The sequence below is a fragment of the Diceros bicornis genome, chromosome 28 (genome assembly GCF_020826845.1).
Source record: "Diceros bicornis minor isolate mBicDic1 chromosome 28, mDicBic1.mat.cur, whole genome shotgun sequence".
Classification (NCBI taxonomy): Eukaryota; Metazoa; Chordata; class Mammalia; order Perissodactyla; family Rhinocerotidae; genus Diceros; species Diceros bicornis.
In genome coordinates, this window is record NC_080767.1 from 31,605,485 (window position 1) to 31,618,853 (window position 13,369).

The window sequence follows — 13,369 nt, forward strand, 5'->3', positions numbered from 1 at the left end:
GTTAGCTCAGGGCTGATCTTCCTCACAAAAATAAAAATAAAAAAAGTTAAAAAAAATAAACCCTGCCCTGCCCACTAGCTGTACAACTTGGAATAGTCACTGAATCCTGCTGTCTTGGTTTGTTTTTGAAAAGTTACTACTTCCTACCTTGAAAGGATATGGCTTTCAATGATCTAATATGGTTGCTATTGAATGTTTATTGATTCCTTACCACGTGCCAGGCACAGTTGTGGACACTGGGGATAAAAAGACACTTGTTTGAAGGCTGTGTTCTAAGTATTTTATATGAATGGACTCATGTTACTCATCCCCATTTCACAGATGAGGAAACTGAGGCATGGAGGGGGTCAGTATCTTGCCCACAAAGCTAGTAAATGTCAGCCTATTCCCAGAGCCCAGGCCCTTACCATTGCACCATACACGGTGAGGAAAATAAGTCCATGCCTTCATGGGACTTGCATTCCAGAGGAAAGCAAACCTAGAACACTACTGGGACATAGTTTGTGATAGATAAATATGAGTTTCTCTTTCCTTCCCCCAATTCCATGAGGAAAAAGGAGAATCACTTAAAGAGGAAGAGAAGTGATCTGGGCGCTCTCCTGTTTCAATGCCTTCTCTCCCTCACTCAGTAAAGAAAATCAACCATAGTGAGCCCTGCTTCCCCTGCTGTCACTCCCCTTAATCCACAGTCAGCCATTCCCAAACTGGAACAAGCCTCAGAACCACCTGGAGAGCTTGTAAAAAGTGTATCGTACCACTCCCAGACTTTCTGATGCAGTAGGTCCGGGTTGAAGCCTGAGAATTTGTATTTCTAGTAAGTTCTCCAGTGAAGCTGATGCAGCCGCTCTGGGCCCACACGTTGAGAACCACTGTCACAGAACAACCCACGAGGCAGGTATTGTAGTTCCCACTGTTAAGGCGAAGAAACTGAGCTTGGCGAAGGCTAGGCGCCTTACCAGAAGCTACATCACTAGTGAGTGACAGGATTTGAACCCAGATCTGTCTGATGCCAAAGCCCATGCTGTTTCCACTACACTTGAGTAAGAGATTTAACACTTTAGGATTTCCCCATTCTATGTCTGTTCTTTTTATTCTAGAATTTCCATTCTTGAGATGCAAAGCAAGGTTCTGCAAGTGCGTAATAGATTTCCATTTCCAATGAGCACAGAAGATGATTTCTAAAAACTGTTTATAAAATGTTCCTGCCCAGGGGCCGGCCCCGTGGCTTAGCGGTTAAGTGTCCGGGCTCCGCTGCTGGCGGACTGGGTTCGGATCCCGGGCGTGCACTGACGCACCACTTCTCCAGCCATGCTGAGGCCGCATACAGCAACTAGAAGGATGTGCAGCTATGACATACGACTATCTACTGGGGCTTTGGGGAAAAAAAAAATGTTCCTGCCCATCCACCCAATAATTCCTCTTCTAGAAATCTATACAAAGAGAAGGATCCAAAATATAGCCCAAAATACAAAGATGCTAAGTGTTTTAGCAAAAAACTGGGAAGGTAAATATCCAAGAATAAGGGACTAGTTAAATAAATTATGGTATATCCACATGAGGGAATATTATGAAGCCATTAAAAATTATTTATTTAGAATTTTTATGTCAAAGTATTTATAATATTAAATAAAACAGAACACAGAACTAAATTCAATAAGCTCTCTCCGTTATTAAAAACACTGAAAAAAGACAAGAAGGAAATAAACAGGACCATTGACAACAGCTGTCTCTACTTCTAATAATTTTCCGTACTTTCCACACTTTCTATAATGAGCTTTTTAAATGAGAAAAACCATGCACTTTCTTTTTGCTGATTAACTATAACAGTTACTCAATTCCTGAATAGCCAGGAAAACCAAACTGAACTTTAAAGCTAAGATTTAATTCCAGATTACATTTTTCCTAAACCTAGAAGGTACATTTTTCATGTAAAAAAACAAGAGGAAAAAACTCAAATGACAATCATTATTATGAATACAAATAGAAATAGAAAAAAAAAAAGACTAGAAAGATACCTGTAAAAATGATAACGGGGATTATTTTCGGTTGGGGGAATTACAGAGCTTTTTAAATCTCTTTTTAGCTTAATTTTTATTACATTTTCTACAATGGACATCTATTACTTTTGTAATAAAAAGTCTTTGCTGTTTTTCTTTTTAAGAGACAACCACCAAGCAAATTACAGCACATCTACACAATGAAATGCCAATAGCCATTTAAAAAACATTGTAAAAGATTATTTAATAACATAAAAAAAGTTTGACATATTAGCTGACCATACTATAAAACAGTATGCTCAGAATGATCCCATTGTTTTGTTTAAAAACAAACAAACAAAATATGTATGTATACAAAGAAAACACCTTGGAAGGAAACATACCAAAATATTAATAGTGTTTTACCCTTGGGTGGTAGGATTAGAGATTATTCTAACTTCCTTATTTTTGCTTCTGTTATTTTGGTAAATTTTCCTCTATTGAGTATTAGTTACTTTTCCAATATGCCAAAAAAAATGTTTTAAAAAAGCTACATTAAACAAAAAAGTTTCCTTGTTAAACAGAGAGACAAAGAGATGAGCAGGAGCATCTTATTGAAAGATGCTCCTTTAAAAAAGCTTTTCCAGCTCCAACCCAGCTCTACTTTTTAAGTTCAGCTGGTCTTCCAGTGTCAAGAGGGCAGTCAGCATTGATCCTTCCTCTGTTTCTAGAGTTAATAACGCTTGAGCGGGACACTGACTCCAGCAACAGAGGTCACCCCTCTTGATGGGGCAAACCCACATTATCTGGAACCTTTAAACAGGACCCTTGTAGAGAACAGGGTCTAAGGGAAAAAAGTGTCAACTGCCTTCTAGAACTATGGGTCTGATTACAAGTAAATATAATTTGCAATCATTTGATGAAGGAAATGCACTATTTATGTTGCAAATAACACACTAACTACAGAATTATACTCCCAGACCTGACAGAGACCTCTGAGATCATCTGAAGACAATCTCCAGGACACTGTCTTTAGGATGCTATGTAAATATTGACTGGAAACAATAACAGAGACGTTCTGCTAGAGAATCTTAAGTAAACAGTTCAAAAGCCTGGCTTCCTGTTTATACAATTTTAAGTTACTTTATTGCTAGCCACAAGGTGATTCAGGACTCTGATTTAATCTAAGAATTTCTTGACTTTACTTATAAGACACACTACAAAGAACAGCTGAAAAGCCAGAAGACACAGGAAGGAAGAAAAATAACACCCAGACATGTGTCTTCCAGCCCAAACAATGAGAAATCTATGCTACTAGATCATCAGTTCAGTCTATTTCCAAATCGCTGTCCTCACTGTGACAGGTGGCAGAGCTACGCACGGACGTCAGCACCAAGACTTCCTTTTCTGGGAGCAAACCAAATTCCTGTAGAAAAGCTTCAAGGTCCACGGCAAAGAAATCTTCCCCCAGCTGGTCAGTGACTCGAACAAAATTGCCAATCAATTCGCCCCCCTTGTAGATCAGCAGGGCAGGAAGGGCATTCCTGGTGAACCGACTGCTGGCCCCAATAACTGAGCTCCTCACCCGGCAGAATTTGACAGCTGGGTACTCTGCAGCAAGGCAGATCATGCACCCATTCATGGCTTCGGTCCCTGGAATGCCGTCCTCATAAATATGGACCATGATGGGGGTGCTTTTCTGTTCTTTATCAATCATGTCTAAAAACTCTTCTCCACTGGGGATCTCAAAAACCTGCTTGAATTGGGGCCCCTTGTGAAGCTGCTGCCGCATCTCTTCCATTCTCTGCTTCCGGTACTGCTGTAGAAACTCTTCATCGTCTTGGTCCTCATTCATCATGGCAAACTCCTTCAGAGTCATCTGCAGGAGGACCAGCAAGTGAGCATAAGCAGCACAAACCAAACACCTGTGATAACAGTCAATACGTACTGCACATTTAAGATACACGAGGCACCATGTTCAGTGCTCAGGAAGGGACTTTTATTACCCCCACTTTACAAATGAGGTTCCAAGACTTGAAATTATTTGCACAAGTTCACACAGATAACAAGTGTAAGACCAAGATTCAAATTAGATTTTTCAAAAACCCAGGCTTTTCAACTACTGCATCACATTGCCTCTCAATCTGGCATCAGTTAATATCACTTTATGAGCTTTTTTCTTTTTGTCAGTCTTGATAATGGATTAATTATTTTACCCACTGTTTGGTTTTTGTTGAAAAGACAACAGGACATTAAGGAACTTTAAAAAGAACACTCATGGGGCCAGCCTGGTGGCGCACCAGTTAAGTGCGCACACTCCGCTGAGGCAGGCCAGGGTTCACAGGTTCAGATCCCAGGCGCGCACCGACGCACTGTTTGTCAAGCCATGCTGTGGCGGCGTCCCATACAAAGTAGAGGAAGATGGGCACGGATGTTAGCCCAGGGCCAATCTTCCTCAGCAAAAAGAGGTGGATTGGCAACAGATGTTAGCTCAGGGCTGATCTTCCTCACAAAAAAAACGAACACTCATAATCCCTGCCCTGCACCTCCACACACACATACACAACACATAGTCATACACACTCTCTAAAAATGTAGTTTTCTTTTTATTACCAGTCACATGCTGAAATTGTTTTTGCTTTTATAACAGCAGTTGCGGGTGTACCAATTAAGCTATAACCTGCTTTTGCCACTCAGTATTATTATATCATAAATATTTCATGTTTCCAAATATTTTTTATAAAATTATACATAATGTGCCACATTTTGCTAAACCACTCCCCTATTTCTGGCATTCAGACAGTTCTCAGTTCTGTTCTACTGCAGACAACTCAGCAGGACACAGACAGTCTCTCTCAAGACCGCCCATGTGACCATGTGATGTGTTGCTTCGTCCAGTCTCTCACCTCACATAACAAAGCACTATGAGCAGTGGGCACATTGCCCTGCAGCCAGCTTAAGTGACAAAAGCATCTTCCTTCTCCTGCCCCGGTGCAGCAAAACATCCCTGCTCCTGTAATAAAGCCTAGCTTTGTGTAACCTGGCACAGAATGGAGGGTGCAGGCTGAAGGACCACACTAGATCAAAATAGATGTTACTGCATCATAGCAGGCACCATTCTGAATTCACTGTTTTACTTATCATGCCCAATTTTCTTCCCATCTCAGAGCTTGCCACTCCACCTCAGCCTACTAGAAAGGCTCTTTCTGACCTATTACAATTTTTGCTTGAGTCTAATGCCCCGAAATCATCCTCCTGGTCAAGGTGAACGACTCCTCACTTAATCCTCTTATCTGCTCTCTGATCCTGGCTAGTATTTCCAGCCAAGAGCTGCTTTGGGCCATAGCCAAATGATCTCATGCACTCTGCAACATTTAGCCGTGAGGGAATAGAGGGTCCTTTTAACTGGGGAAGGTAAGAGAGAGTCAGGGACCTAGTCCCAAATATCTTCCAGAGTGTCCATTTGCTTCTATTGTATTGCCTCATTAGAATAAATTCTCATGAATTGGCTTCAAGTGAGACAGAGCAGCATTACAGAAAAAGTAGGAAAATCTGGCTTAGAATTCTAGCTCCTACTAGCATTTACTAGTTGCATGACCCTGAGCAAGTCCCCTCCCCTCTCTATGGATCAGTTTTGTCATCTGTAAAATGGGGATAATACCACCAACCTAAGAGAGTTATTTGTGGCCCAAGGTAAGACCTCAATAAAGGACAGAAAACTCACATTTACTGAGCACTTTCAATGGGCCAGGCACTGTGATGGGCACTGTACCCACAAAGCTCTGTGAGGTATGGATATTGACCTCATGTAACCAATGACAAATCAGATGCAGAGTGGAAGAGGCATCCCCATGGTCACTAGTGGCAGAGCTAAGATTCAAAGACAAGTGTGTCCAAGTTATGACATGACTCTATACTTTCCCCTGCCCTGCACAGCTTCTTGGAGGCCAAACCCAACACCCTACACCTCTTGAGCCACTAACCCCAGTTCCAGCAGCCAGGACAGCTTCCGAGAAAAGCCCAGTGCTGCTAATTACCTTCCCACTGATCTTCTCCTGGAGGTCCCTCTGTTTCTGCTGCTCCTCCTCTTCGTCCAGATGGGACCTGCAGGTCATTGACAGCTTCTTGATCAGCCTCTCCATCTCCCGGCACTGCTCCTCCCTTTGCTCTGTCTCCAACTGTTTGAAGCGGCGCCAGTCATTGATCACACCTTTCGGACCTGAGTTGGGGGTGACCATGGAGGTGACCAAGAAGAATGGGCGAGGAATTATGGACCAGCTCACACCTGTCTAAAGCCTGCTCCACCAACTGCACAGAGATGCTCACAGGGCATCGTGGTCTCCACACAAGGATGTACACTGCAGCACCGTTTGCAATAACTAAAGGACCAAGCTAAGGCCCAAAAGTAGGAGATGTGTTAAATAAATTATGTTTCATCTACTCAAACGAAAATAAAGCAACCCTTAGAAAGAACAAGGTAGCTGTTTCCTACCAAGACAGATGTTCAAATATATTCGGTCAAAAAAAAGAACAAAATGCAGAACAATATCACAGTATGATCTTTCGATTTTTAGAAAAAGAACTGTATGTGTATGTATAAACATTTATAGATATTTATATATGTGCGTGTACATTTGTATGTTCACAGAAAAAGAGCTAGAAGGACACGTAAACTATTGACAGTGGTTGTCTCTACGAAGTGGGATCTAAGGGGACTGGTGAGAGAGAACTTTCACTTTTTTCTTCCTACACTTCTGTGTTATCTGAATTTTTATAAGATCATGGCAGGTAGTTCTGTTTTTCAAGCTAGCCCCAAACCTTCCTGCCCCCATGCTATATATCCCTGCCCCTTGCCATGTGACTTGTAGCACCTCCTGTGGGATGAGTACATGTATCCCCAGCCCACTGATGTTAGGCTTGGTCATGTGACTTACTTTGGCCAATGGATTCTGAGCAAAAGATTTATGAACCATTACATGTTTCCAACAGCCCTTTCTTGCTCTCTACACTTGGTCATGAAAATGACATGTCCCAAACAGGGATGCTCCTTCAGCCTAGTTCCTAGAATGAGAGGACACGTGAAGCAGAAGCAGAGCTGCTGCTGACCCACACAGGCAGCGAGTAACACGACGGAGAGAGAAACTTTTGTCATCACCAGCCAGTGAGATTTTGAGGTCATTCGTTACCACAGAAAAAAACATAAAAATCTATACGAAGAAAATTTTAAAATGCTACCAAAAAACAGTAAGAAATTCCTGAATAAATGGAAAAGCAATACCATATTCCTGACTAGGAAGACCCAACATCACAAGGGTGACAATTATCCCTAACTAATCCATATATTTAATGCATTCCCAATGAAAATATGTGATTACAGACATGTGTGCATGCTCCCAAATTTGCTTTGGAAAAATAAGAAAGTAAAACTTAGGAAAAGAATGACATAGAAGAGTATTGAGAGGGGACCAGCCCTACTAGATACTAAAAAATAACACAATAATTAAAAACAGTGTGATATAGCACAGTAAAAGACAAATCAATGGAAGAGACTACAAACTACAGCTAAAGACACAAATATAAACAGAAATTCAGTATATGATAAAACTGACATTTCAAAGCAATGGAGAAAAGATGGCGTATTCAATAAATGGCGTTGAAACAACTGGGTAGCAATATGAAAAAAATTAAGTGGGAGCCCTACCACATACCTTGCATCAAATGAATTTCAGATGAATCAATATTTAAGTGTAAAAAGGAAAAAGATGAAATCATAAAAATACTAAGAAAACGCAGGAGAGCATCTTTTTTTAACCCTGGAGTGAAGAAAAGCCTTTTAGGTAAGAAACAAAACTACGAAACTATAAAATAAAGCTTTCAAGTACATAAAAATGAAAATTTTCTGCCAGGAAAAGAACATAAAGTCAAAAGACAACAAACTGGTAGAAATATTTGCAATTCATACCACAGCTTAATTACTTTAATACATAGCTCCGTAAGAAGAAAAAGACCAACCCCATAATTGAAAAAATGAACAAAGGCTATGAAAATATCTCTTAAAGTTATGAAAAGAGGTACAACATCACTCTTAAAAAGATAGAAAATAAAACTACAACGAGTTGCAATTTGTCATCCATGAGGATGGCAAAGATCAAAAAGTTTGATAACACAGTAGGAGGGTAGTGCATGGGGAAATATATACTGCTTAAGCTATAAACCAGTGCCATCTCAACTGACAGCAATTTGGAATTACTAAAATAAAAAGTGTAAATATGCCATTTCTAGGAATTTATACTACTAATATACTCACACTTATGACTATGTGATACCAAACAACCACTCATTTGAGCAGCTGAATTCAAATACGGGCCAGTCTGTGTTATGACCATGTTGCTACGCACACATCTCTGTACTGTGCAGTGAATGGCTGGAAGCAGGCACAGTGAAGTGGTTATCTCAGGAAGTGAGACTGGAACTAGAGAGAAGTGATCGGGAGACTTCTAACTGATACCTATTTAATGGACATTTTTAAACCTGTTCCCAGAGCTCAGGGATTTCCAGTACCTGTGTTAACTGAGATGCCTTCGCCTGCCAACTCAGCATCTGCAGGCATCGAACTGCCAGCCAGGGCACCTCTGCCTCCGTCCTTGGCCTCGCGGTCGCTGTCCTCATCCTCACTGCTGCTGTAGTAGTACTGCAGCTTCTCCCCCAGCAACTTATCATCCAGGGTTGTCATAGTGCCTGGGAGAGGGCAACATATCAGGCTCTTTGCTGGTCTGAATCAGAGATACATGAATCTGAAGGGAAGGGGTTCACTTGTGCTGGATCCTACTATTTTACAGGACCCTAAAAGTGATCTTTTTCATAAACAAGATCTCAGCAAATCTGTACCATGACTCTGTGTGATAGGGTTTATCGCGCTCTTTCTACAGAAGGTAAAACTGTAACTCAGATGAGGAAAGTTTCTCTGCCAAGCTTTACAGCAAATAGTGGAGCTGGGATCAGACCCAGGGATGCCTGACTCCAAGAGACTGAAGGTATGAGTCACACTGTCTTCTGAATAATGGACACTGTGCTAGTGTGTTGGCTTGGAGGAATCCACTTAATGGCTGGAGGTTTTATCTACTTTTAGGTTTTCCTATCAAGACTGCTGGTAATTGAAAAACTTGGTAAGAATCTTCAGGAAAAACTCTAAAAAGAAGCATCAAGAGTATGATGCTAAGTCACTGTCTTAAGTCAATCACTGCCTGTCTCTTGCCTTCAACCTCCCAGTCAGCACACTGAGGGTTTGGATGGATGGTTATACTGTTACAAATTGACTCTCCCACGGGGCACAGAGCTCTTGAAAGCAGGGATCTGCAATGCCCAGCACAAGGCCTCTGCACCATTTGCTAAGCCCACAGACAGCCTGGATCAGTGTGGAAATCTGGGGACCCTGGCAGATGGGGAGAGGGGTGCAAAAGAGGCAGCGTTGAGAGCAAAACGCAGGTATCAGGAGAGAGGAAGAACCAAACTTCAAAGGGGTTGGGGGGCCAAGGGAGTGCAGAGTGGGGAGAGTGACTGGGTGGAGGTGTGCTCAGTGAGGGCGGGGCCGCTGAGCGGGATGAGGCAAGGTCCCGGCCAGCGGAGAGGAGCAGGCGGGGCCCGTTGAGGGGAGCGCGGCGATGACGGGAGCAGCTGAGGGGAGCGCGGTGAGGGCGGGGCCAGCGGAGGGGGGCGCGGTGAGGGCGGGCCCAGCGGAGGGGGGCGCGGCCAGGGCGGGGCCAGCGGAGGGGTTTGCGGAGGAGGCGGGGCCGCAGAGGGGAAAGCGGTGAGGGCGGGGCCAGCGGAAGGGGGCGCGGTGAGGGTGGGACCAGCGGAGGGGAGCGCGGCGAGGGCGGGGCCAGCGGAGGGGAGCGCGGCGAGGGCGGGGCCAGCGGAGGGGTTTGCGGAGGAGGCGGGGCCGCAGAGGGGAGCGCGGTGAGGGCGGGGCCAGCGGAGGAGTTTGCGGAGGAGGCGGGGCTGCTGGGGGGAGCGCGGTGAGGCGGGGCCAGCGGAGGAGGCGGGGCTGCTGAGGGCGGTGCCAGCGGAAGGGCGGCGGAGGGGCGAGCAGAAACTTTGGTGGAGGCCGGGCCAGCGAAGGACGCGGGGCAGAACTGTGGAGACCGTCGCGGGGCGAGGGCACGCAGACAAGGCTCTCTTACCCAGGCTCGCCGACTACCCTGTTCCACCACCTCCCACCCGTCTTCCAGGCCCGCCGCATCTCTACGCTGACCTCAGAGCAGTTACCCCGCCAAACTCAGTCCGGACTCCTTCGGGCTGGCAGCGCCGGGCACCTCGGAAGAAAGGGAGCGCTCGGCTGGAGGGAGAGAAGTGGGTCGGCGCCTTGAGCACTAAGAGAAAAGCCGCGGGAGTCCCGGCTGCGCGGGCCAATGAGGCGGCCTTCCTGCGTCAGGGTGGACACACGCTGCCCAATGGGAAGAAGCCTCTCCCGGCTGCCGAGGGAGAAGTGACGGGTCCTACTTGGGGACAAAACACCTCGGCAATATTAATACGCTTCCGTTTACTTTGTGTTTAATTTGAACGAAAAGCTACACCATGTAGGTCCGGCTCTACGCCATAAGAGAAATTTATTTAGTTCCCTTTGAAATTTCCAAAGCCATTCCATATGTATTTTTAATTGGTTCTTAATCACAACACGTCTTTTAGGACGGAAAACAGACTCATTCAGCAATTTGCGGAAGAACACACAGCCCTTGGATTAAATTTTTTTTAAAAAAGCCAGGTCAGTGACAACCAAACACAACGTGAAATCCTGGGTTGGATCTTGGAACAGAAAAGGACATGAGTGAGACAACTGACGAAATTTGATTAAGGTCCATTAACTAATATTAGTTAATAGTATCATATCAACAGTTTTCATATAGTACTGTCGTTACGTAAAAGTTAATCGTTAGGGATTCTAGGTGAAAAGTATAGGGGAACTCTATACTATTTTTGCAACTTTTTTAAAACCTAAAATGTTTTCAAAATCTGTATCCTTACTGGGGTGTCCAATACACAACCGTGAAGTGGCTCATAGAAATCTTTGCGTAAACTGAATCATTCAAAATATACTAACAATACGGTTTAAAATAGGGCTTTAATTTGGGGGAGAGGTTCTTAATTTGTGGTTCTATGCCCATCTGAAATTGCCTGCAAATTTGTATATGTGCATATTCTTCTGTGAAGTTTTTTGTTCAGGCTATCAAAAGAGTCAGAACTCCCCTCCCCAAATTTAAGTACAATCCATGTCAAGAGATCCTATGGTGACGTTTTGTAATTTTGTTTGCAGAGTGAATAACCTTACCTTAATCAAATTTGTGTGAACAGCCAACTTGAATATGCTTGTGATTTGCTCTAAGTGACAACCCAGCACTCAGCAACAGTGTCTCTGCACAAGAGAGCCCCATAAATATTTGTTAAATGAATGCTAGATGAATGCTTTGCTTTTAATTTTGTTCTTACTCACATCTCCCTGAAGCAGGAGTCGTCTTCATCCATGGTGGTTCCTTGCTCTTCAAATTTCATTTTAAATTTAAGGCTGCAGGGGCCGGCCCCGTGGCTTAGCGGTTGAGTGCGGGTGCTCTGCCACTGGCAGTCCAGGTTCAGATCACAGGTGCGCACTGACGAACCACTTCTCCGGCCATGCTGAGGCTGCGGCCCACATACAGCAACTAGAAGGATGTGTAACTATGACATACAACTATCTACTGGGGCTTTGGGGAAAAAAAAAAGGAGGATTGGCAATAGATGTTAGCTCAGAGCCAGTCTTCCTCAACAAAAAGAGGAGGATTAGCATGGATATTAGCTCAGGGCTGATCTTCATAAATAAATAAATAAATAAATAAGTAAGTAAGTAAGTAAGTAAGTAAGTAAGTTAAGGCTGCAGTCCTCAAGGCGACCCTCAGTGCTACCCAACAATCCTCGTTTCCCTGAGCAGACTACTCTCCCACTCTCTAAGAGAAGCAATTCACATCTCTTCTCTCAAATCTTCAAATCTTCAACACCTCCTCCCTGGCTCAGCTTATGACCTTGACTCTTATTTCACGTGAAAAACAGAAGCAATCCAAAGAGACTTGCACTTCATCCCACCCCCAAAATGTATGAACAGCCCCATGCATCTGTACCTATTAAATGAATCACCGCTGCAGTGGATCCCACTCCTCCAGCCTAGTAAAGGATTCTGCTTCTGCAATTACCTCCTCTCTCTCTCCCTGGCATATTCAGGCTTTTCTTCTACGGCATAGTAATATGCTTTCCTAGTCCTCATCTCTGAAAAAAAAAAATCAGATCATTTTCCATGATTGAGATTGTTAAAAATCAAAAAGTTTGGGGGCTTGGCCCGGTGGCATAGTAGTTAAGTTTGCGTGCTTCGCTTTGGAGGCCCCAGGGTCTGCAGGTTTGAATCCCCTATGCACTGCACTTCAAGCCATGCTGTGGCGGCATCCCACATACAAAATAGAGGAGGATGGGCACAGATGTTAGCTCAGGGACAATCTTCCTCAGCAAAAAGAGGACAATTGGCAACAAACGTTAGCTCAGGGCCAATCTTCCTCATCCAAAAAAAGAAAGTCAAAAAGGTTGATAACACTCAATGAGACTGTGGGAAGTACACTGCTGGTTAGGGTGTAAATTGATACAACTCTTATGGATGGCAATTGAGAAATATCTACCAATATTGCAAAAACATATACCTTTAACCTAGCGATTCCACTCCTGGAAGTTTATCCTCTAGATATACTTGTATGAATACATTGTTTAGTTAAAAAAAAAAAAAAAAGCTAGGTGGAGAATATTACACATTAGTTTCCTGCCTTTTGCATAAAAATAGGGTCCAGTCTGGTGGCATAGTTGTTAAGTTCGCAAGCTCCACTTCGGTGGCCCAGGGTTCCCAAGTTTGGCACCCCAGGTGCAGACCTACACACTGCTCATTAAGCCATGCTGTAGTGTGTCCCACATACAAAATAGAGGAAGATTGGCACAGATGTTAGCTCAGGGCTAATCTTCCTCAAGCAAAAAAATATATATAGAGTCAAATAATATTATTTGCTTGTATATGCATAAAGAAAAGTATTGAAGAATATATAAGAAACAAAATAGTTACCTTTAAGGGGAAGATGGGGGTCAGGAGTGGGAGGGAGACTTTTCATATGTAACTTTATATGTGATTTTTTTTTTTTGCTGAGGAAGATTGATCGTTGCCAATCTTCCTCTTTTTTTTGCTTGAGGAACATTAGCCCTGCGCTAACAGCTGTGCCAATCTTCTTCTGTTTTGTATGTGGGTTGCTGCCACAACATGGCTTGATGAATGGTGTAGGTCTGCACCCGGAATCAAACCTGCAAACCCGGGCCACCAAAGCAGAGTGTGAGGAACT

General features: G+C 43.6%; 1 protein-coding gene across 3 annotated transcripts; it reads right to left on the bottom strand.

Annotated features, from left to right (window-relative positions):
- Positions 1-1,569: 1,569 nt before the first annotated feature.
- Positions 1,570-10,361, bottom strand: PDCL (phosducin like). Of its 3 annotated transcripts, none has more exons than XM_058523974.1 (4): positions 10,228-10,361; positions 8,538-8,714; positions 6,014-6,195; positions 1,570-3,855 (listed from the first exon to the last, which is right to left on the bottom strand). In XM_058523974.1, the coding sequence occupies exons 2-4, from the start codon at positions 8,707-8,709 to the stop codon at positions 3,304-3,306; spliced, it is 906 nt and encodes a 301-aa protein (XP_058379957.1). In that variant the 5' UTR covers positions 8,710-8,714; positions 10,228-10,361; the 3' UTR covers positions 1,570-3,303. The 3 variants fall into 3 exon arrangements, with proteins under 3 accessions (XP_058379957.1, XP_058379956.1, XP_058379954.1); XM_058523973.1 differs by having other exon boundaries at positions 8,538-8,749; XM_058523971.1 differs by having other exon boundaries at positions 8,538-8,770.
- Positions 10,362-13,369: the final 3,008 nt, after the last annotated feature.

Bases quoted from the DNA above. Each gene is read 5' to 3' on its own strand.
- PDCL (XM_058523974.1), bottom strand. From the start codon at position 8,709: ATGACAACCCTGGATGATAAGTTGCTGGGGGAGAAGCTGCAGTACTAC. The intron at 6,196-8,537 runs GTACTGGAAATC...CCCCCAACTCAG, and splicing joins AGGCATCTCAGTTAACACAG to GTCCGAAAGGTGTGATCAAT. The intron at 3,856-6,013 runs GTAATTAGCAGC...GTCCTCCTGCAG, and splicing joins AGGAGAAGATCAGTGGGAAG to ATGACTCTGAAGGAGTTTGC.